The following is a 25,117-nucleotide window of genomic DNA, read 5'->3' as shown; positions in this document are numbered from 1 at the left end:
AGGTGCACGTGCCCGTCGACCTGGGACCGGACCGCAGCGACGCACGGATGCACGCCAAGACCGTAGGATCCTACGCAGTGCCGTAGGGGACTGCACCGCCACTTCCCAGCAAATTAGGGACACTGTTGAACCTGGGGTATCGGCGAGGACCATTCGCAACCATCTCCATGAAGCTGGGCTACGGTCTCGCACACCGTTAGGCCGTCTTCCGCTCACGCCCCAACATCGTGCAGCCCACCTCCAGTGGTGTCGCGACAGGCGTGAATGGAGGGACGAATGGAGACGTGTCGTCTTCAGCGATGAGAGTCGCTTCTGCCTTGGTGCCAATGATGGTCGTATGCGTGTTTGGCGCCGTGCAGGTGAGCGCCACAATCAGGACTGCATAAGACCGAGGCACACAGGGCCAACACCCGGCATCATGGTGTGGGGAGCGATCTCCTACACTGGCCGTACACCACTGGTGATCGTCGAGGGGACACTGAATAGTGCACGGTACATCCAAACCGTCATCGAACCCATCGTCCTATCATTCCTAGACCGGCAAGGGAACTTGCTGTTCCAACAGGACAATGCACATCCTCATGTATCCCGTGCCACCCAACGTGCTCTAGAAGGTGTAAGTCAACTACCCTGGCCAGCAAGATCTCCGGATCTGTCCCCCATTGAGCATGTTTGGGACTGGATGAAGCGTCGTCTCACGCGGTCTGCACGTCCAGCACGAACGCTGGTCCTACTGAGGCGCCAGGTGGAAATGGCATGGCAAGCCGTTCCACAGGACTACATCCAGCATCTCTACGATCGTCTCCATGGGAGAATAGCAGCCTGCATTGCTGCGAAAGGTGGATATACACTGTACTAGTGCCGACATTGTGCATGCTCTGTTGCCTGTGTCTATGTGCCAGTGGTTCTGTCAGTGTGATCATGTGATGTATCTGACCCCAGGAATGTGTCAATAAAGTTTCCCCTTCCTGGGACAATGAATTCACGGTGTTCTTATTTCAATTTCCAGGAGTGTACATAACTCGATGAAACGGGGGAGCCGGCCTGTGTGGCCGTGCGGTTCTAGGCGCTTCAGTCTGGAACCGCGTGACCGCTACGGTCGCAGGTTCGAATCCTGCCTTGGGCCTGGATGTGTGTGATGTCCTTAGGTTGGTTAGGTTTAAGTAATTATAAGTTCTAGGGGACTGATGACCACAGATGTTAAGTCCCATAGTGCTCACAGCCATATTTGAAACGGGGGACATATGTAGAAGGAACTGCTACTGCGGCCGGCCTATGTGGCCGAGCGGTTCTAGGCGCTACAGTCTGGAATCTCACGACCGCTACGGTCGCAGGTTCGAATCCTGCCTCGGGCATGGATGTGTGTGATGTCCTTAGATTAGTTAGGTTTAAGTAGTTCTAAGTTCTATGGGACTGATGAGCTCAGAAGTTACGTGCCATAGTGCTCAGAGCCATTTGAACCATTTTTTTTGAACTGCTACTGCATTGTGCAGATGGTAACCGAAAGAAATAAACAATGGGACAACAGAATGGCAAATTTATTTAAAGAAAATAATTAAAATGAAGTCACCAAGTTTCATGGTGATTTCCTGGACATTGCAAATGGCGAGACATTGTTCTTCATATTGTGTGGGTGATTACCACTGACCACTGACGGCAGTGCATGCTGTGCAATGTGCTCTCATGATGGCCACAAGTTTGGTGAGGAGTTCTTCTAGGGCATTCCCCCATCAGCGCGGTTGACTACTGCAAGATGGTCACTGGTAAATGTGGAAGTGCTAAAGCGTGCCTCCAAAACGTACCCCCAATGCGCTCCATGGGAACGTGCAGGGAAGCCCATTTGCCGAACAGCCTCACTTTCTATGACCTTCTCCATTTCCCCTGTTCGATGCCGTCGCGCACTGTCGTCCTCAAAAATGAAGTAAGACGCACATTGGGAAGGAGTACAGCGTCACTCAAGTAGTGACGGGTGAGCGTACAGTGTTCAAAGATTAGGAAGTCGATCGCCACTGGAAAATAATAACTTTCTGCACCATAACAGCTGGAACACGGAAACGATCAGTGTCAACAATTTCGACGTATTCCCATACTACAAGAGGTAGGGTCACGTAAAAAGCACACAGGTACATTTTCGAGCATGATCGGTTTGGAGGCCAAAATGTTACGCTGTAGGGAGGCATAATGTTGCACGAATGTAATGCTCTGCACATACACACATCCAAAAAGTTTTGCATCCTTGAGTTCCCAGAACTCCTGAACTCCTGAAGATAGACTTTGACTGTGGATATTGTATCACAGACACAGTTCCTTTGACTGTCCAGATATGTCACTAATCGCGCCCACCCAAAGATGTAAACAACCATGCATGAGCAGCCCCTGTTAGACGGATGGGGTCCGACAGCCGATCAGTTCCAGTCATTTCACCAGGAGGGAGGTACACGGCTCGAGTTGTCTGTAGTCTGTAGGTCAATACCGCGGTTCGATCGTGTCCACATTGTTACTTTGTGCCAAGAATAGCTCCCAACAAGGGAAGTGTCCAGGCATCTCGGAGTGAACCAAAGCGATGTTGTTAGGACAAGGAGGCGATACAGAGAGACAAGAACTGTCGATAACATGCCTCACTCAGGCCGTCCAAGGGCTACTACTGCAGTGGACGAACGCCACCTACGGATTACGGCTCGAGGAACAGTGACAGCAATGCCATCGTGTTGAATAATGCTTTTCAAGCAGCCACAGGACGACGTCTTACGACTCAAACTGTGCGCAGTGTGCTGCATGATGCTTAACTTCACTCACGACGTCCATGGCGAGCTCCATCTTTGCAACCACGACACCATGCAGCGCGGTACAGATGGGCCCAACAACATGCCGAATGGACCGCTCAGGATTGGCATTACGTACTGTTTACCGATGAGTGTCGCATATGTCTTCAACCAAACAATCGTTGGAGACGTGTTTGGAGGCAACCCGGCCAGGCTGAAAGCTTTAGACACACTGTCCGTCGAGTGCAGCAAGGTGGAGGTTACCTGCCGGCCGAAGTGGCCGTGCGGTTAAAGGCGCTGCAGTCTGGAACCGCAAGACCGTTACGGTCGCAAGTTCGAATCCTGCCTCGGGCATGGATGTTTGTGATGTCCTTAGGTTAGTTAGGTTTAACTAGTTCTAAGTTCTAGGGGACTAATGACCTCAGCAGTTGAGTCCCATAGTGCTCAGAGCCATTTTAACCATTTGGAGGTTACCTGCCGTTTTGGGGTGGCATTATGTAGGCATGACGTACGCGGTTGGTGGTCATGGAACGCACCGTAACGGCTGTACGATACGTGAATCCCATCCTCCTACCGATGTGCAACTAAATCGGCAACATACTGGCAAGGCATTCGTCTTCATGGACAACAATTCGCGCCCCCATGGTTCACATCTTGTGAATGACTTCCTCCAGGATAACTACATCGCTCGTCTAGAGTGGCCAGCATGTGCTCCAGACAAGAACCTTGTCGAACATGCCTGGGATAGGTTGAAAATGGCTGTTTATGGACGACGTGACTCACCAACCACTCTAAGGTTCCGGAACTCTCCGGCTTTGATGTGTGGATTTTAACAAGGTACATTAGCGGGGCAACGTTACGCTGACACTGTATTTCTTCCCAGTCTATGTCTTCGGGTAGTGAATTCGACCCTGACTTCATAGTTAAGGAGGACAACGCACGACCGCATAGAAGAGCAGAGGGAACTCTTGTGCCGGAAGGGTATTCTGCGAATGGACTAGCCTTCCCGTTCGCCGGATTTAAATCAGATGGAGCACTTACGTGATCTGTTGGGTAGAGATATCGCAACACGTCCACATGCACCAACGTCCATCCCGCTGTCGTCGACCGGACTGGTGGAGGAACTGTAAATGATTGACCTTCACTGGGCTGGGACAAAGATACATGAGTGCACTGCACGACTGGTGGGTGAGATCCTTGACTCTGTGATTGATTTAATGTGCAATGCGCTTTGTCGGCTGTTAGTTGTGCAGTCCTGGGCATTCTTCTTAGAGACACAGTAGCGAGCAATTGAGTTTTAGGGCTTTCATTAAGATCCAAGTCTTGTTTCACGGCATTTTTCACATATGCATCACACGGCCGACCAGTTTAGCTCAACAGTTGAAATCGTTACTTAAAGATACGTTAAATGAGGAAAAAGATTTTGAAAAAAATTCAGTGTTATATATATATATATATATATATATATATATATATATATATATATATGTATATATACAGGGTGTTACAAAAAGGTACGGCCAAACTTTCAGGGAACGTTACTCACACACAAATAAAGAAAAGATGTTATGTGGACATGTGTCCGGAAACGTTTAATTTCCATGTTAGACCTCATTTTCGTTTCGTCGGTATGTACTGTACTTCTTCGATTCACCGCCAGTTGGCCCAATTGAAGGAAAGTAATGTTGACTTCGGTGCTTGTGTTGACATTCGACTCATTGCTCTACAGTACTAGCATCAAGCACATCAGTACGTAGCATCAACAAGTTAGTGGTCATCACGAACGTGGTTTTGCAGTCAGTGCAATGTTTACAAATGCGGAGTTGGCAGATGCCCATTTGATGTATGGATTAGCACGGGGCAATATCCGTGGCGCGGTACGTTTCTATCGAGACAGATTTTCAGAACGAAGGTGTCCCGACAGGAAGACGTTCGAAGCAATTGATCGGCGTCTTAGGGAGCACGGAACATTCCAGTCTATGACTCGCGACTGGGGAAGACCTAGAACGACGAGGACACCTGCAATGGACGAGGCAGTTCTTCGTGCAGTTGACGATAACCCTAATGTCGGCGTCAGAGAAGTTGCTGTGGTACAAGTAACGTTGACCACGTCACTGTATGGAGAGTGCTATGGGAGAACCAGATGTTTCCGTACCATGTACGGCGTGTGCAGGCACTATCAGCAGCTGATTGGCCTCCACGGGTACACTTCTGCGAATGGTTCATCCAACAAAGTGTCAATCCTCATTTCATTGCAAATGTTCTCTTTACGGATGAGGCTTCATTCCAACGTGATCCAATTGTAAATTTTCACAATCAACATGTGTGGGCTGACGAGAATCCGCACGAAATTGTGCAATCACGTCATCAATACAGATTTTCTGTGAACGTTTGCGCAGGCATTGTTGGTGATGTCTTGATTGGGCCCCATGTTCTTCCACCTACGCTCAATCGAGCACGTTATCATGTTTTCAAACGGGATACTCGACCTGTGCTGCTAGAACATGTGCCTCTACAAGTACGACACAACATGTGGTTCATGCACGATGGCGCTCCTGCGCATTTCAGTCGAAGTGTTCGTACGTTTCTCAAAAACAGATTCGGTGACCGATGGACTGGTAGAGGCGGCCCAATTCCATGGCCTCCACGCTCTCCTGACCTCAACCCTCTTGACTTTCATTTATGGGGGCATTTGAAAGCTCTTGTCTAGGCAACCCAAGTACCAAATGCAGAGACTCTTCGTGCTAGTATTGTGGACAGCTGTGATACAATACGACATTCTCCAGGGCTGCATCAGCGCATCTACATCTACATCTACATCTACATTGATACTCCGCAAGCCACCCAACGGTGTGTGGCGGAGGGCACTTTACGTGCCACTGTCATTACCTCCCTTTCCTGTTCCAGTCGCGTATGGTTCGCGGGAAGAACGACTGTCTGAAAGCCTCCGTGCTCGCTCTAATCTCTCTAATTTTACATTCGTGATCTCCTCGGGAAGTATAGGTAGGGGGAAGCAATATATTCGATACCTCATCCAGAAACGCACCCTCTCGAAACCTGGCGAGCAAGCTACTCCGCGATGCAGAGCGCCTCTCTTGCAGAGTCTGCCACTTGAGTTTGCCAAACATCTCCGTAACGCTATCACGGTTACCAAATAACCCAGTGACGAAACGCGCCGCTCTTCTTTGGATCTTCTCTATCTCCTCCGTCAACCCGACCTGGTACGGCTCCCACACTGATGAGCAATACTCAAGTATAGGTCGAACGAGTGTTTTGTAAGCCACCTCCTTTGTTGATGGACTACATTTTCTAAGCACTCTCCCAATGAATCTCAACCTGGTACCCGCCTTACCAACAATTAGTTTTATATGATCATTCCACTTCAAATCGTTCCGTACGCATACTCCCAGATATTTTACAGAAGTAACTGCTACCAGTGTTTGTTCCGCTATCATATAATCATACAATAAAGGATCCTTCTTTCTATGTATTCGCAATACATTACATTTGTCTATGTTAAGGGACAGTTGCCACTCCCTGCACCAAGTGCCTATCCGCTGCAGATCTTCCTGTATTTCGCTACAATTTTCTAATGCAGCAACTTCTCTGTATACTACAGCATCATTCACGAAAAGCCGCATGGAACTTCCGACACTATCTACTAAGTCATTTATATATATTGTGAAAAGCAATGGTCCCATAACACTCCCCTGTGGCACGCCAGAGGTTACTTTAACGTCTGTAGACGTCTCTCCATTGATAACAACATGCTGTGTTCTGTTTGCTAAAAACTCTTCAATCCAGCCACACAGCTGGTCTGATATTCCGTAGGCTCTTACTTTGTTTATCAGGCGACAGTGCGGAACTGTATCGAACGCCTTCCGGAAGTCAAGAAAAATAGCATCTACCTGGGAGCCTGTATCTAATATTTTCTGGGTCTCATGAACAAATAAGGCGAGTTGGGTCTCACACGATCGCTGTTTCCGGAATCCATGTTGATTCCTACATAGTAGATTCTGGGTTTCCAGAAATTACATGATACGCGAGCAAAAAACATGTTCTAAAATTCTACAAGAGATCGACGTAAGAGATATAGGTCTATAGTTTTGCGCATCTGCTCGACGACCCTTCTTGAAGACTGGGACTACCTGTGCTCTTTTCCAATCATTTGGAACCCTCCGTTCCTCTAGAGACTTGCGGTACACGGCTGTTAGAAGGGGGGCAAGTTCTTTCGCGTACTCTGTGTAGAATCGAATTGGTATCCCGTCAGGTCCAGTGGACTTTCCTCTATTGAGTGATTCCAGTTGCTTTTCTATTCCTTGGACACTTATTTCGATGTCAGCCATTTTTTCGTTAGTGCGAGGATTTAGAGAAGGAACTGCAGTGCGGTCTTCCTCTGTGAAACAGCTTTGGAAAAAGGTGTTTAGTATTTCAGCTTTACGCGTGTCATCCTCAGTTTCAATGCCATCATCATCCCGTAGTGTCTGGATATGCTGTTTCGAGCCACTTACTGATTTAACGTAAGACCAGAACTTCCTAGGATTTTCTGTCAAGTCGGTACATAGAATTTTACTTTCGAATTCAATGAACGCTTCACGCATAGCCCTCCTTACGCTAACTTTGACATCGTTTAGCTTCTGTTTGTCTGAGAGGTTTTGGCTGCGTTTAAACTTGGAGTGGAGCTCTCTTTGCTTTCGCAGTAGTTTCCTAACTTTGTTGTTGTACCACGGTGGGTTTTTCCCGTCCCTCACAGTTTTACTCGGCACGTACCTGTCTAAAACGCATTTTACGATTGCCTTGAACTTTTTCCATAAACACTCAACATTGTCAGTGTCGGAACAGAAATTTTCGTTTTGATCTGTTAGGTAGTCTGAAATCTGCCTTCTATTACTCTTGCTAAACAGATAAACCTTCCTCCCTTTTTTTTATATTCCTATTAACTTCCATATTCAGGGATGCTGCAACGGCCTTATGATCACTGATTCCCTGTTCTGTACATACAGATTCGAAAAGTTCGGGTCTGTTTGTTATCAGTAGGTCCAATATGTTATCTCCACGAGTCGGTTCTCTGTTTAATTGCTCGAGGTAATTTTCGGATAGTGCACTCAGTATAATGTCACTCGATGCTCTGTCCCTACCACCCGTCCTAAACATCTGAGTGTCCCAGTCTATATCTGGTAAATTGAAATCTCCACCTAAGACTATAACATGCTGAGAAAATTTATGTGAAATGTATTCCAAATTTTCTCTCAGTTGTTCTGCCACTAATGCTGCTGAGTCGGGAGGTCGGTAAAAGGAGCCAATTATTAACCTAGTTCGGTTGTTTAGTGTAACCTCCACCCATAATAATTCACAGGAACTATCCACTTCTACTTTACTACAGGAGGGTGGATGCATGTATCCTCGCTAACGAAGGACATTTTTAACTTTTCCTGTAACAAAGTGTTTGAAGTCACGCTGGTACGTTCTGTTGCTGTTTGTTTCCATTCCATGATTAATGTGATTTGAAGTAATAAAATTAGCTGTAACATGGAACGTAAGCGTTTCCGGACACACGTCCACATAACATATTTTCTTTCTTTGTGTGTGAGGAATGTTTCCTGAAAGTTTGGCCGTACCTTTTTGTAACACCCTATATACACAGGGTGAGTCACCTAACGTTACCGTTGGATATATTTCGTAAACCACATAAAATACTGACGAACCGATTCCACAGACCGAACGTGAGGAGAGGGGCTAGTGTAACTGTTTAATACAAACCATACAAAAATGCACGGAAATATGTTTTTAACACAAACCTACGTTTTTTTAGCTGGAACTACGTTAGTTTCGTTAGCACATCTGAACATATATACAAATACGTAATCAGTGCCGTTTGTTGCATTGTAAAATGTTAAATACATCCGGAGATATTGTAACCTAAAGTTGACGCTTGAAACCTGCGACGTTCAGTTGCGTGTTGTAACAAACACGGGCCACGGTCGGCGAGCAGCATCTGCAGGGACATGTTTACGATGACGACCGTGTTTACGAGTGTGGCTGTAGTGCACTGTTGTGGTTTGGTTTAGCTGTCGCAGTGTCCGCATGTAGCGCTTGCTGCTATTGTTATTCTGCATTCGTCTCCGCACGCAGACCAACTGTAGTACACCGTGTTACCAGACGTTTGTGATAGTGTAGTGTTGTAGGAACTGTGACCATGGCGTATTCGAACTCTGAAAAGGCGGAGATGCTACTCTTCTATGGCGAGTGTCGACGAAATGTAGCTGAAGCCTGCAGGGTGTATGCAGAACGGTACTCGGACAGAGAGCATCCAACGTGCCGCATATTGCAAAACATCTACCGCCAACTGTATGCAACAGGAATGGTCGTAGCACGCAAACGGGTCCTAACAGGCCCGTCACAGGAAAGCGGGTGCAGTTGGTGTGTTAGCTGCTGTTGCCATGAGCCCACACATGAGTACACGGGACATTGCGAGAGCCGGTGGACTGAGTCAAAGTAGTGTCATGCGCATTCTGCATCGTCACCGCTTTCACCCGTTTCATGTGTCGCTACATCAGCAACTACATGGTGATGACTTTAATCATCGAGTGCAATTCTGTCAATGGGCATTAACAGAGAATGCGTTGCAGTTCTACCTGTTTACCGATAAAGCGGGTTTCACAAACCACGGGGCAGTGAATCTACGGAACATGCATTACTGGTCCGTGGACAATCCTCGCTGGCTCAAACAGGTAGAGAGACAGCGACCGTGGACTGTAAATGTATGGTGCGGAATCATTGGCGACCACCTCATTGGTCCCCACTTCATTGCAGGGGCCCAAACAGCTGCAACATACTTTGAGTTTCTACAGAATGATCTGCCAACGTCGCTCGAAAATGTCCCACTGGAAACGCGTCGACGTATGTGGCATCAGCATGATGGTGCACCTGCACATTCCGCAATTAACACTAGGCTGAACCTTGGCAGGACGTTCGACGGGCGTTTCATAGGACGTGGAGGGCGCATAAATTGGCCAGCCCGTTCTCCTGATCTTACACCTCTGGACTTCTTTCTGTGGGGTACGATAAAGGAGAATGTGTACCGTGATGTGCCTACAACCCCAGAGGATATGAAACAACGTATTGTGGCAGCCTGTGGCAACATTACACCAGATGTACTGCGGCGTGTACGACATTCATTACGCCAGAGATTGCAATTGTGTGCAGCAAATGATGGCCACCGAATTGAACATCTATTGGCCTGACATGTCGGGACACACTCTATTCCACTCCGTAATTGAAAACGGAAACCAGTGTGTACGTGTACCTCACTCCTCATGGTAATGTACATGTGCATCAGTGAAAAAGACCAATAAAAAGGTGTTAGCATGTGGACGTAATGTGCTGTTCCAGTCGCTTCAGTACCTCAGGTCCATCACCGTTCCCTTTGGATCCCTACGTAATTCGGTGCTCTCCGATATACACGATCGAACAGCGGAGGAGTGGTACTCAAGCGTCAAATTTAGGTTACAATATCTCCGGATGTAATTAACATTTTACAGTGCAACAAACGGCACTGATTACGTATTTGTTTATATTTTCAGATGTGCTAACAAAACTAACGGGGTTCCATTTCAAAAATCGTAGGTTTGTGTTAAAAGACATACTTCCGTGCATTTTTTTATGGTTTGTATTAACCAATTACACTAGCCCCTCTCCTCACGTTCGGTCTGTGGAATCGATTCGTCAGTATTTGATGTGGTTTACGAAATATATCCAGCGGTAATGTTAGGTGACTCACCCTGTATATATACAAAGCCTCTGCAGCGTACACTGGATTCGCATTCGGGAGGACGACGGTTCAATCCCGCGTCCGGCTATCCCGATTTAGGTTTACTGTGATTTCCCTAAATCACTCCAGGCAAATGCCGGGATAGTTCCTTTGAAAGGGCACGGCCGACTTCCTTCCCCGTCCTTCCTAATCCGACGAGACCGATGACCTCGCTGTTTGGTCTCTTCTCCCAAACAACCCAACCCCCCCCCCCCCCACCTGCAGCGTAGTTGGTAGTTGTAGTCTTTTAGTAAAGGTCCAATTTCTGTTCCTGTCATTGGTATTTCTTTCAGTTACCTTTTGCACTGAGCTGCAGCAGTTCTGTCTATGAATAGTCCACGTAAAATCAAGCTATTTTATTTGTCAGTAACAGATAATTCTAAAGTTACTTTCTACATTAAGTTTTTGACCTCACTGTAGTTACTTACGCTGCGCAGGTACAGTGTTAATTTTCTCTAAATTTTGTGGATTTCATCAAGAAACTGAAAAGTTACAAGTTTTCGCCAAGATAGCGTTTTCCATAAAAGTAAGCCACTGGCGGAGCTATGACCGTTGCGTGGGGCACGGACACATGAGATAAGCCAACAATCATCTCTTTTCATTTCATGAGAAGCCCCTTTTGACCTCTCCGTTTTGCGCTCTGAATAAAATTCACATCCCGTATAGTATCACATCGGAGAGGCGGCTTCAGCACAAAGGACAGAACTAACGGGATTGCGTAGCATTCTCAGAAGCTGTTGAAATAACTCTAGCTGGCGGAAAAAATGACCCTGCTGAGGATAATCTACTGTTTTCCGTAAGTGGCGAGGTTTTAGAAAGCACCCAATACTAGCGCTTGCTGTGAGATTACACGGTGAACCTTTACAGCTAAGGCACATCTACCGTGAATGGAGTCAACCTCCACGGAGCAGAGACATACAGCTTCGGCTCTAAATTGCAGTTGTTTTCCAGAATCTCTAAGGCCAGAAAATTTCTAAGGATATCGCGGGTTTTATAGAGTGATACGGTTAACAAACTGGGTAACAATAATGATTTCGTTTGGCTCAGTGGTCTGAGGGATGTCCTACAATTCGACGCCACTTCCACGACTTTGTGTGTCAATAATCTAACCAATAGGTGAAGGGGGATCTGCAGTTTAAGGTGGAACCAGAACTACGTGTCCTTCAGGACGGCTCTTCTCTTCACTGACACGAGAAGGTTATATTAAAGGCTACCTGAAGATTTTCGGGAATCCATTCCAAGACCTCTCAGTCTCCAGAAAAGCGCTAGACCACCTGGTCCGACATAATTACGATGATAACTTGCAGTTACGACCGCAGACAGACCACTGACGTCCCTATGTCACCACCTACCTAATCTTCGACGTTCTGCTGACGTGTTTCACAACTAGACAGGATATGGCGCGTGCAGCTGCAGCCGAAACTCTGTCTGTGCGGCTTTTCAAAATGCGGCGGTTGAATACGCGACTTGTACGGCACAGACAGCAAACCTATTAGCTTGCGTGTTCCCTCTAAATTACAAGTACGTTTGTGCGTGTACACAGGTAAATTCTTCGGTAGCAGAATTGTATATCAATAGCTACCAGCTGTGACTGCAGTGTCGCCTATAATAACCATGAAAGTTAGTGACTGTTCGCAAATAAACTCGCAGCAGAAACAGAGGCTCAGTGACAGCAACTGGTTGAGCCTAAGCGCCGCATTTATTGTGCATGAATGCTGTTGAGTGTGTACAGATAATCTCATTGTCGTCGCAGTAACACAGCGCTAGCAGCCGGTTCAGCGTTTGTGTGTGGCTAACGCGTGCAAAGTAGACTTGTGTGAGTGCGAGGTAAACTCATCGCTGATGCAGCAGGACAACGACGTAAACTGGCTGTAATGTGTGTTTATACTTGTGAGTATCCGCAAGTAGTCACGGGCGCAGCGCCAAACGCACAGCAAGCATTTGACTTCCAATGAATGGCTATTGTGAATGGATTATTCTGTATGTATGCACAGGTAAACTTCTCGCTGGCGCTGCAGCACGACAGCGAACAGCCGAGGCTGCACGTCTGGCTATAATATGCATATATGTTTGAGTGCCTTCGCAGGTAAACTCACTCCTGGCACAACGGCACAATGACTTCAATAGCCTTAGCTTGCGTATGTGGATAATGGCTGTGTGCATGGACGCGCGCCCACGCGCGCGCGCACGTGTGTGTGTGTGTGTGTGTGTGTGTGTGTGTGTGTGTGTGTGTGTGTGTGTGTGCATAGTGTAACACGCCGTTTCAAAAACGTCTTTACAACGACGTGTCCCATAAACACACTTTCATCGTTTTCTTATCAACCAGAGGTTGCAGAGAGTTCCAGGGAGAGCATAAGCGAACAATTGACAGGAATGGGGGAAAGAAATACAGTAGAAGAAGAATGCGTAGCTTTGAGGAATGAAATAGTGAAGTCAGCAGAGGATCAAGTAGGTAAAAAGACGAGGGAAAGTAGAAATCCTTGGGTAACAGAAGAGATACTGAATTTAATTGATGAAAGGAGAAAATACAAAAATGCAGCAAGTAAAGAAGGCAAAAAAGAATACAAACGTCTCAAAAATGAGATCGACAGGAAGTGCAAAATCGCTAAGCAGTGATGCCTAGAGGACAAATGTAAGGATGTAGAGGCATATCTCATGAGGGGTAAAATAGATACTGCCTACAGGAAAATTAAAGAGACCTTTGGGGAAAAGAGAACCACTTGCATGAATATCAAGAGCTCAGATGGAAACCCAGTTCTAAGCAAAGAAGGGAAAGCAGAGAGGTGGAAGGAGTATATAGAGGGTCTATCCAAGGGCGATGTTCATGAGGGCAATATTATGGAAATGGAAGAGGAGGTAGATGAAGATGAAATGGGAGATATGATACTGCGTGAAGAGTTTGACAGAGCACTGAAACACCTAAGTGGAAATAAGGCCCCGGTAGTAGACAACATCCAATTAGAGCTACTGGCAGCCTTGGAAGAGCCAGTGCTGACAAAACTCTACCATCTGGTGAGCAAGATGTATGAGACAGGCGAATTCCCTCAGACTTCAAGAAGAATAATTCCAATCCCAAAGAAAGCAGGCGTTGAGAGATGTGAAAATTACCTAACTATCAGTTTAATAAGTCACAGCTGCAAAATACTAACGCGAATTCTTTACAGACGAATGGAAAAATTGGGAGAAGCTGATCTCGGGGAAGATCAGTTTGGATTCCGTAGAAAAGTTGGAACACGTGAGGCAATACTGACCATACGACTTATCTTAGAAGAAAGATTAAGGAAAGGCAAACCTACGTTTCTAGCTTTTGTACACTTAGAGAAAGCTTTTGACAATGTTGACTGGAATACTTTCAAACTCTGAAGGTGGTAGGGGTAAATTACAGAGAGCGAAAGGCTATTTACAATTTGTACAGAAACCAGATGACAGTTATAAGAATTGAGGGACATGAAAGGGAAGCAGTGGTTGGGAAGGGAGTGTGCCAGGGTTGTAGCCTCTCCCCGATGCAATTCAATCTGTATATACAGCAAGCAGTAAAGGAAACGAAAGAAAAGTTCGGAGTTGGGATTAAAATCCATGGAGAAGAAATAAAAGCTTTGAGGTTCGCCGATGACATTGTAAATCCGTCAGAGACAGCAAAAGACTTGGAACAGCAGTTGAACGGAATGGACAGTGTCTTGAAAGGAGGGTATAAGATGAACATCAACAAAAGCAAAAGGAGGGTAATGGAATGTAGTCTAATTAAGTCGGGTGATGCTGAGGGAATTAGATTAGGAAATGAGACACTTAAAGTAGTAAAGGAGTTTTGCTATTTGGGGAGCAAAGTAACTGATGATGGTCGAAGTAGAGAGGATATAAAATGTAGGCTGGCAATGGCATGGAAAGCGTTTCTGAAGAAGAGAAATTTGTTAACATCGAGTATAGATTTAAGTGTCAGGAAGTCGTTTCTGAAAGTATTTGTATGGAGAGTAGCCATGTATGGAAGTGAAACATGGACAATAAATAGTTTAGACAAGAAGAGAATAGAAGCTTTTGAAATGTGGTGCTACAGAAGAATGCTGAAGATTAGATGGGTAGATCACATTACTAATGAGGAGGTATTGAATAAAATTGGGAAGAAGGGGAGTTTGTGGCGCAACTTGACTAGAAGAAGGGATCGGTTGGTAGGACATGAGGCATCAAGGGATCACCAATTTAGTACTGGAGGGCAGCGTGGAGGGTAAAAATCGTAGAGGGAGACCAAGAGATGAATACACTAAGCAGATACAGAAGGATGTAGGCTGCAGTAGGTACTGGGAGATGAAGAGGCTTGCACAGGATAGAGTAGCATGGAGAGCTGCATCAAACCAGTCTCAGGACTGAAGACCACAACAACACCATTATTTAATTATGTATTGAAAGAAGAGTAACTGTAAGGCCTTGGAAGTTTACTTAGGTAATTGTCTTAAAATTGATCTCCCTGTCTTCTTCTCAGAGGTATGATGGTCTCGCATAGTTTGTATACGAAGAAATGTCCTAGTTCCATGTCTACCGACTAGGTGGCTTACTATCCACTAAATAAAACGGTTGAATCTTGTGTGTTCATATATTCCTGGTGGATTGGCTCACAAAATATGTCTCACAAAATGTTCCTCAAGGCTGTTGTGTCAACCACTAAGCATGACTACTTTTTACAACTGTCTTTCCAACGCTTCCGCCAAGCGCGAACAGTGACTCTGTTATACATAGAATTTAGACATTTCGAAGATATTTTAAATTTTTTCACACAAATGGAAGTTTAAGTACCCTGAGAGTTGCTGTCAATATTTATGCAAATTATTTCAAGAAGCTAATATTTAAGTTAACTATGCTGGCCGGAGTGGCCGAGCGGTTCTAGGCGCTATAGTCTGGAACCCCATGACCGCTACGCTCGCGGGTTCGAATCTTGCCTCGGGCATGGCATTGTGTGATGTCCTTAGGTTAGTTAGGTTTAAGTAGTTCTGTTATAGGTGACTAATGACCTCAGAAGTTAAGTCCCATTGTGCTCAGAGCCATTTGAACCATTTGTTTAAAGTTAACTTTAGTCATTCACATGTTAATACATATTCAATGAAATTGTAACTGGAGTTCAATAAGTAACTATGCATTTCATAACTTTATATATTAAAGTCATGGATGTTATAAGAGATGCTGGAAGTGATCCCGCAGAACTTGAAGACACAGTTGCACACGTTTCTGCATGTTGTTGAAGACGTCGTGCAGAACATCGGGAGTGATGTTTCAAATGTGACGTGTCAGTGCAGCTTGAAGTTCTTGTATGGTGTGCGGATTGCCTTCACAGGCCTTTCCCTTCAACGTACCCATCCGTTGGAGCCACGTCGGGTGAACGTGGAGGCTAGACTCCTCGAGATATGATGCGGTCACCGAAGATGTCCTTTAAAAAGTTCGTCGCCTTGTGGGCGGTATGTGTTGTCGTCCCATCTTGTTGGAGCCAGTCCTCATTCAATTCACCTAGGAACGGCTCCAGAATACAGATGCAGTACCGCTCTGCATTTATGGTGTCCTGAAACGAGATCGGCCCAATGATGCGTTTACGAGTTACGGCGCACCAAACACCAACCCTTTGATCATGCAGTGATGACACCTTAAATTCATGCGGATTCTCCGTCGTCCATTTTGGCTATTCACGTTTTCAGAGATATGTTACCATGCCTCAACCGTGAAAAACGTTTTGCCAAGAATCCCTCACCATTGTCCTGCAGGAGGGACAGAAACCAGCTGCAAAAGTTGACACGCGCCGGGTGATCAGTATCTCTTATTTCATGCACGACCGACTTTTTGTACGGATACATGGACAGTGACTTCCGGAGAATCTTGTGAGTGGAACCCACGGACACGTGGGCCTGCTGAGCTAGTCACATAACTGATTTCTTTGGGCTTTACAGCATCATGCCTTGCACCTCCGCCACCTTTTCTTCGGATGTGGAAGCGGATGGCCTTCCTGATTTTGGAGCATTATGAACGCTTCGGGTCTTTCGAAACTTTATAATGAGATTCCGTACAACATTGTGGTTAGGCAGCTTCACTCACGAGGACTTTGCAGCAAATGCAGCTTCTACTGCTGTGGTAAGCTTGTCTCCATTGCGGAACACATGCTATACAAAAAACATTCTTTGTTCAATCGTCAGCATGTGGACATTGATCACAATGATGTCACACAAGACGTTGGCCTTCAAACAAACCGGACCTGTGAACAAATACAAATACGTATGTGGTCAAATATGGTTCAAATATTTTAAACAATGGAAAATATTGTATTAATAATTGACAATCACATCAGTCATTACTTGGCACACCACCACATGTTACTGCACAGTTGCTGTCTGAACACACGGGTAGTTCAGAAGCTAAATAGTGCTCGATTTTTACAGAAATTTGCTGTTTACACTTGCGTGGAGAGATTGATACCCGCTGGTATCGAGGGATTTCGTAATATGCATTAGGCTTGATTACGTCACAACAGGTACACTCGTGACTGGTTCGGCAGCACAACGACAGCAGCACGCAGAGTCTCCACGTCCTGCACTTACGTGGCTGCACCCCTGTGTGTGTCGCCAGGTGAACTCGTCGCTGACGCAGCGCCACAACGACAGCAACCGGCTGAGTCTGCGCGTCCGCCTGCAGCGGAGCAGCTTCACGGCGCGCGGCGAGCTCTCCCTGAAGTGCGTGGCCTTCCTGTCCTCCGTGTACCGCCGCGTCGCCGAGAGGGACATCGGCGCCACGCCGCAGCCCTACCCGCAGAAAGGTGAGCCACCCCGTCTGCCGCCCTCGCACGGGACGTCAAGGCGAACGTCGATGTGGTGCTGCTCGAGGTTTGTGACGTCACAGTTTCACGTTGCAGAACCTTCCCAAGCGTGAGAGGACCGCCCAGACTAATCATATCCTTGATCTGAGTAGAGGGCTTAGCCAGAGAAATGCGGACGTCAAGGCGAACGTCGATGTAGTGCTGCTCGAGGTTTGTGACGTCACCGTTTCACGTTGCAGAACCTTCCCAAGCGTGAGAGGATCAGATTCTTAGATATGAGCAGAACTTACGGGACGCAATATTGGGTGTCCCATGTAAGATCACTCAGCGCGTCTAAGGATTCCATTCTGTCCATAGTTGACCGGTCTGGTGTGGTAGTTCAAGATAGCAAAATGAAACCCGGTGTTTTAAATTTTACGTTCAAGAAATCGTTCACACAGGAGACTCGAACAAGCACACCGTCATTTGACCGTCGGACAGTCTCCCGTAGGGATGATATACACTACCGGCCATTAAAATTGCTACACCACGAATATGACGTGCTACAGACACGAAATTTAACCGACAGGAAGAAGATGCTGTGATAGGCAAATGATTAGCTTTTCAGAGCATTCACACAATGTTGGCGCCGGTGGCGACACCTACAACGTGCTGACATGAGGAAAGATTCCAACCGATTTCTCATTCACAGAGAGCAGGTGACCGGCGTTGCCTGGTGAAACGTTGTTGTGATGCCTCGTGTAAGGAGGAGAAATGCGTACCATCATGTTTCCGACTTTGATAAAGGTCGGATTGTAGCCTATCGCGATTGCGGTTTATCGTATCGCCACATTGCTGCCCCCGTTGGTCCAGATCCAATGACTGTTAGCAGAATATGGAATCGGTGCGTTCAGGAGGGTAATACGGAACGCCGTGCTGGATCCCAACGGCCTCGTAACACTAGCAGTCGAGATGACAGGCATCTTATCCGCATGGCTGTAACGGATCGTAGAGCCACGTCTCGATCCCCGAGTCAACAGACGGGGTCGTTTGAGAGACAACAACCATCTGCACGAAGAGTTCGACGACGTTTGCAGCAGCATGGACTATCAGCTCGGAGACCATGGCTGCAGTTACCCTTGACGCTGCATCACAGTCAGGAGCGCCTGCGATGGTGTACTCAACGACGAACCTGAGTGCACGAATGGCAAAACGTCATTTTTTCGGATGAATCCAGGTTCTGTTTACAGCATCATGATGGTCACATCCGTGTTTGGCGACATCTCGGCGGACGCACATTGGAAGCGTGTATTCGTCGTCGGCATACTGGCGTATCACTCGGTGTGATCGTATGGGGTGCCATTGGTTACACGTCTCATTCACCTCTTGTTCGCACTGACGGCACTTTGAACAGTGGATGTTACATTTCAGATGCGTTACAACCCGTGCCTCTACCCTAAATTCGATCCCTGCGAAACACAACATTTCAGCAGTATAATGCACGTCCGCATATTGCAGGTCCTGTACGCGCCTTTCTGGATACAGAAAATGTTCGACTGCTGCCCTGGCCAGCACATTCTCCAGATCTCTCACCAACTGGAAACGTCTGGTCAATGGTGGCCTAGCAACGGGCTCGTCACAATACGCCAGCCACAACTCTTGATGAACTGTGGTATTGTGTTGAAGCTGCATGGGCAGCTGTACCTCTACATGACATACGAGCTTTGTTTGACTAAATGCCGAGGCGTATCAAGGCCGTTATTACGGCCAGAGATGGTTGTTCTGGGTACTGATTTCTCAGGATCTATGCATCCGAATTGCGTGAAAATGTAATCATATGTCAGTTCTAGTATAATATATTTGTCCAATGAATACCCGTTTATCATCTGCATTTCTTCTTGGTGTAGCAAGTTTAATGGCCAGTAGTGTTTAATAAACATCCTTGGCGTAGAGAGACAACTGACTGATTTGAAAAAAAAAAAAAATCACCAGGTCCGAATGGAATCCCTACTCGGTTTTCAAAGAGAACTCTACAGCATTGGCCACTTACCTAGCTTGCATTTATCGTGAATCTCCTGTCGAGCACGAAGTCCCAAGCGATTAAAAACGGCGCAGGTGACTACAGTACACTGGAATGGTAAAACAACGGACCAGCACTCTTAAACTCTGTTTTCTGAAGAGTCGTTGAACATATTTTTAATTCGAATATAATAAACTTTCTTGAGACTGAGAAGTTTATGTCAGCGAATCAGTATGGTTTTAGACGGCATCGCTCGTGCGAACCTCAGCTTGCCCTTTTCTCACGATTTACTGCGAGCTATGGAAGGTCAGACCTCAAGAAGAATATAATAATTCGAATTCCAAAGAAAGCAGGTGTTGACAGATGTAAAAATTACTGAACTATCAGTTTAATAAGCTACGGCTGCAAAATACTGACACGAATTCTTTACAGACGAATGGAAAAACTGGTCGAAGCCGACCTCGGGGAAGATCAGCTTGGATTCCGTAGAAGTGTTGGAACACGTGAGGCGATACTGACCCAACGACTTATCTTAGAAAATAGATTATGATGTGGCAAACCTACGTTTCTAGCATTTGTAGACATAGAGAAAACTTTTGACAATGTTGACTGGAATACTCTCTTTCAAATTCTGAAGGTGGCAGGGGTAAAATACAGGGAGCGAATGGCTATTTACAATTTGTACAGAAACCAGATGGCAGTTATAAGAGTCGAGGGGCATGAAAGGGAAGCAGAGGTTGGGAAGGGAGTGAGACAGGGTTGTAGCTTATCCCCGCTGTTATTCAATCTGTATATTGAGCAAGCAGTAAAGAAAACAAAAGAAAAATTCGGAATAGGAATTAAAATCCATAAAGAAGAAATAAAAACTTTAACGTTCACCGATGAATCGTAATTCTGTCAGAGACAGCAAATCACTTGAAAGAGCAGTTGAACGGAATGGACAGTGTCATGAAAGGAGGGTGTAAGATGAACATCAACAAGAACAAAAGGAGGATAATGGAATGTAGTCGAATTAAATCGCGTGATGCTGAGGGAATTAGATTATAAATGAGACGCTTAAAGTAGTAAAGGAGTTTTGCTATTTGGGGAGCAAAATAACTGATGATAGTCAAAGTAGAGGGGATGTAAAATGTGGACTGGCAATGGCAAGGAAAGCGTTTCTGAAGAAGAGGAATTTGTTAATATCGAATATAGATTTCAGTGTCAGGAAGTCGCTTCTGAAAGTATTTGTATGGAGTGTAGCCACGTATGGAAGTGAAACGTGGACGATAAATAGTTTAGACAAGAAGAGAATAGAAGCTTTCGAAATGTGGTGCGACAGAAGAATGCTGAATATTAGCTGGTTAGATCACGTAAATGATGCGGTGTTGAATAGAATTGGGGAGAAGAGAAGCCTGTGGCACAATTTGACTAGAAGAAGGGATCGGTTGGTAGGACATATTTTGAGGCATCAAGGGATCAACAATTTAGCAATGAAGGGCAGCATGGAGGGTAAAAATCGTAGAGGGAGACCAGCAGAAGAATACACCAGATGCATAAGGATGTAGGTTGCAGTAGATACTGGGAGATGAAAAAGCTTGCACAGGATAGAGTAACATGGAGAGCTGCATCAAACCAGTCTCTCGACGGAAGACCACAACAAAACAACATGGATGAAGGGCAACAAGAAGTTGACATATATCTAGATTTCCGAAAAACATTTTACACGGTGCTCCATTGCATTCTGTTAACAGTTCACAGTTCACTTTTTAAGTAAGAGAAAGAGAATGTTATCCTCGACGCTGAGAGTTCATCAGAGACTAGCGTAAAGTTAGGAGTGCCGCAGGGAAGTGTGATAGAACCGCTGTTGTTCTCTATACGATTTGGCTGGCAGACAGAGAGAGTCCATTTAGTCAACCATAGTGCCAGTAGTGCTAGTGTTTGTTTTCAATACAGTCCAGAGACAGGTAGTGCTATTTTCATTGTTTTCTACAAGAAGTGCCTAGCCACCACAGGTTAGTTAACAATCAGCCGCCTTTAGTGAATTAGCAGTCTAGTTAAAAGATGATTAACTCTCTACAGTAAATTGATTTCTTAGGATGGATAGGATGTGTGACTGCTAGGTACGGACGCAGGAGGAGCTGGCCACTGTTCGCGAACAACTGAGCGTGTTGATGGCCGCGGACAGCCGTCTTCAGGCTGCTGCCTCGGAGTGTAGCGGCAGTTGGGAGTCTGGTGCGTCTCATGGTACACCCCAGGTGTTACATGCCACCCTCTCCCCAAGGGGAGTGGCGGGTTCAGCGGCGTTCGCGGCGCACGAGGCGTAGGGTGAATGTGGAGGCTGGCCGTGTGGCATCGCCCGCTCTGCCTGTGAGTGGACATGTGGCCGCTCCTTCAGCAAGGTCCGAGCAGGCACACGGGGAGAGGGGTTTATTAGTTATTGGGATCTCTAACGTCAGGCGGGTGATGGAGCCCCTTAGGGAAATAGCGGAAAGGTCGGGGAAGAAGGCCAGTGTTCACTCTGTCTGCTTGCCGGAGGGTCTCTTCTGAGATGTGGAGGAGGCCCTAACGGCGGCGATAGAGAGCACTGGGAGCACCCGACTGCAAATTGTTGCTCATGTCGGCACCAATGACAACCGCCGTCTGGGTTCAGAGGTCATCCTCAGTTCCTACAGGCGGTTGGCGGAGTTGGTGAAGGTAGACAGCCTTGCTCGCGGGGTGGAATCAGAGCTAACTATTTGTAGTATCGTTCCCAGTACCGACTGCAGTCCTCTGGTTTGGAGCTGAGTATAAGGCTTAAACCAGAGGCTCAGACGATTCTGCGGAGATCTGGGGTGCAAATATCTCGACCTCCGCTATAGGGTGGAGAAATGTAGGGTCCCCCTGAATAAGTCAGGCGTGCACTACACGCCGGAAGCGGCTACAAGGGAAGCGGAGTACGTGTGGAGTGCACATGGGGGTTTTTCAGGTTAGAGAATTCCCTCCCTAGGCCCGACAAGACGCCTCCTGAGACGTGGCGAGGTAGGAGTAGGCAAAATGCAACAGGGAATAACAATTTTAATGTGCTAATAGTAAACTGCAGGAGCGTCTATAGAAAGGTCCCAGAACTGCTCTCATTAATAAACGGTCACAACGCCCATATAGTACTAGGGACAGAAAGTTGGCTGAAACCAGACGTAAACAGTAATGAAATCCTAAACTCAGATTGGAATGTATACCGCAGAGACAGGCTGGACAGTGAAGGGGGAGGCGTGTTTATAGCGATAAGAAGTGCAATAGTATCGAAGGAAAATGACGGAGATCCGAAATGTGAAATAATTTGGGTGAAGGTCACGGTTAAAGCAGGCTCAGACATGGTAATTGGATGTCTCTATAGGCCCCCTGGCTCAGCAGCTGTTGTGGCTGAGCACCTGAAGGATAATTTGGAAAATATTTCGAGTAGATTTCCCCACCATGTTAATGTTCTGGATGGAGATTTTAATTTGCCGGATATAGACTGGGAGACTCAAACGTTATTAACGGGTGGCAGGGACAAGGAATACAGTGAAATTTTTTAAGTGCTTTATCTGAAAACTACCTTGAGCAGTTAAACAGAGAACCGACTCGTGGCGATAACATATTAGACCTTTTGGTGACAAACAGACCCGAACTATTTGAAACAGTTAACGCAGAACAGGGAATCGGCGATCATAAAGCGGTTACTGCATCGATGATTTCAGCCGTAAATAGAAATATTAAAAAAGGTAGGAAGATTTATCTGTTTAGCAAAAGTGAGAAAAAGCAGATTACTGAGTACCTCACGGCTCCATACAAAAGTTTTGTCTCAAGTACAGACAGTGTTGGGGATCAATGGACAAAGTTCAAAACCATCGTACAATATGCGTTAGATGAGTATGTGCCAAGCTAGATCGTAAGAGATGGAAAAGAGCCACCGTGGTACAACAACCGAGTTAGAAAACTGCTGTGGAAGCAAAGGAAACTTCACAGCAAACATAAACATAGCCAAAGCCTTGCAGACAAACTAAAATTACGCGAAGCGTAATGTAGTGTCAGGAGGGCTATGCGAGAGGCGTTCAATGAATTCGAAAGTAAAGTTCTATGTACTGACAGGGCATGTTAAAGCGGTAGGTGGATCAAAACAAAATGTCCAGACACTGTGTGACCAAAATGGTACTGAAACAGAGGATGACAGACTAAAGGCCGAAATACTAAATGTCTTTTTCCAAAGCTGTTTCACAGAGGAAGACTGTACTGTAGTTCCTTCTCTAGATTGTTGCACAGATGACAAAATGGTAGATATCGAAATAGACGACAGAGGGATAGAGAAACAATTAAAATCGCTCATAAGAGGAAAGGCCGCTGGACCTGATGCGATACCAGTTTAATTTTACACAGAGTACATAAAAGGAACTTGCCCTCCTTCTTGCAGCGGTGTACCGCAGGTCTCTAGAAGAGCGTAGCTTTCCAAAGGGTTGGAAAAGGTCACAGGTCATCCCCGTTTTTACTGATGACCACAGCAGTTAAGTCCCATAGTGCTCAGAGCCATCATCCCCGTTTTCAAGAAGGGACGTCGAACAGATGTGCAGAACTATAACCTTTATCTCTAACGTCGATCAGTTGTAGAATTTTGGAACACGTATTACGTTCGAGTATAATGACTTTTATGGAGACTAGAAACCTGTTCTGTAGGAATCAGCATGGGTTTCGAAAAAGACGGTCGTGTGAAACGCAGCTCTCGGTATTCGTCCACGAGACTCAGAGGGCCATAGACACCGGTTCACAGGTGGATGCCGTGTTTTTTGACTTCCGCAAGGCGTTTGATACAGTTCCTCACAGTCGTTTAATGAACAAAGTAAGAGCATATGTACTATCAGACCAATTGTGTGATTGGATTGAAGAGTTCCTAGATAACAAAACGCAGCATGTCATTCTCAATGGAGAGAACTCTTCCAGAGTAAGAGTGATTTCAGGTGTGCCGCTGGGAAGTGTCATAGGACCGTTGTTATTCACAATATACATAAATGACCATGTGGATGACATCGGAAGTTCACTGAGGCTTTTTGCAGATGTTGCTGTGGTGTATCGAGAGGTTGTAACAGTTGAAAATTGTACTGAAATGCAGGTGGTTCTGCAGCGAATTGACGTATGGTGCAGGGAATGGCAATTCAATCTCAATGAAGACAAGTGTAATGTGCTACGAATACACAGAAAGATAGATCCCTTATCATTTAGCTTCAAAATAGCAGGTCAGCAAATGGAAGAAGTTAATTCCATAAATTATCTGGGAGTACGCATTAGGAGTGATTTAAAATGGAATGATCATATAAAGTTGATCGTCGGTAAAGCAGATGCCAGACTGAGATTCATTGGAAGAATCCTAAGAAAATGCAATCCGAAAACAAAGGAAGTAGGTTACAGTACGCTTGTACGCCCACTGCTTGAATACTGCTCAGCAGTGTGGGATCCGTACCAGATAGAGTTGATAGAAGAGATGGAGAAGTTCCAACGGAGAGCAGCGCGCTTCGTTACAGGATCATTTAGTAATCGCGAAAGCATTACGGAGATCATAGATAAACTCCAGTGCAAGACTCTGCAGGAGAGACGCTCAGTAGCTCGGTACGGGCTTTTGTTAAAGTTTCGAGAACATACCTTCACCGAAGAGTTCAAAAATGGTTCAAATGGCTCTGAGCACTATGGGACTTAACTGCTGTGGTCATCAGTCCCCCAGAACTTAGAACTACTTAAACCTAACTTACCTATGGACATCACACACATCCATGACC

General features: G+C 46.0%; 1 protein-coding gene across 1 annotated transcript in view; it reads left to right on the top strand.

The window, feature by feature from the left end:
* LOC124802917 overlaps positions 1–25,117 on the top strand; it is a 369,091-nt gene that overhangs the window by 301,455 nt on the left and 42,519 nt on the right. Inside the window, exon 5 of the mRNA XM_047263988.1 lies at positions 17,170–17,356. Within this exon, the coding sequence (XP_047119944.1) occupies positions 17,170–17,356 (187 nt within the window). The remainder of the gene's footprint in view (positions 1–17,169; positions 17,357–25,117) is intronic.

Source organism: Schistocerca piceifrons, chromosome 6 (assembly GCF_021461385.2).
Source record: "Schistocerca piceifrons isolate TAMUIC-IGC-003096 chromosome 6, iqSchPice1.1, whole genome shotgun sequence".
Classification (NCBI taxonomy): domain Eukaryota; kingdom Metazoa; phylum Arthropoda; class Insecta; order Orthoptera; family Acrididae; genus Schistocerca; species Schistocerca piceifrons.
The sequence above is the reverse complement of the archived record's forward strand: the minus strand, read 5'-3'. Positions and strand labels throughout refer to the sequence as shown.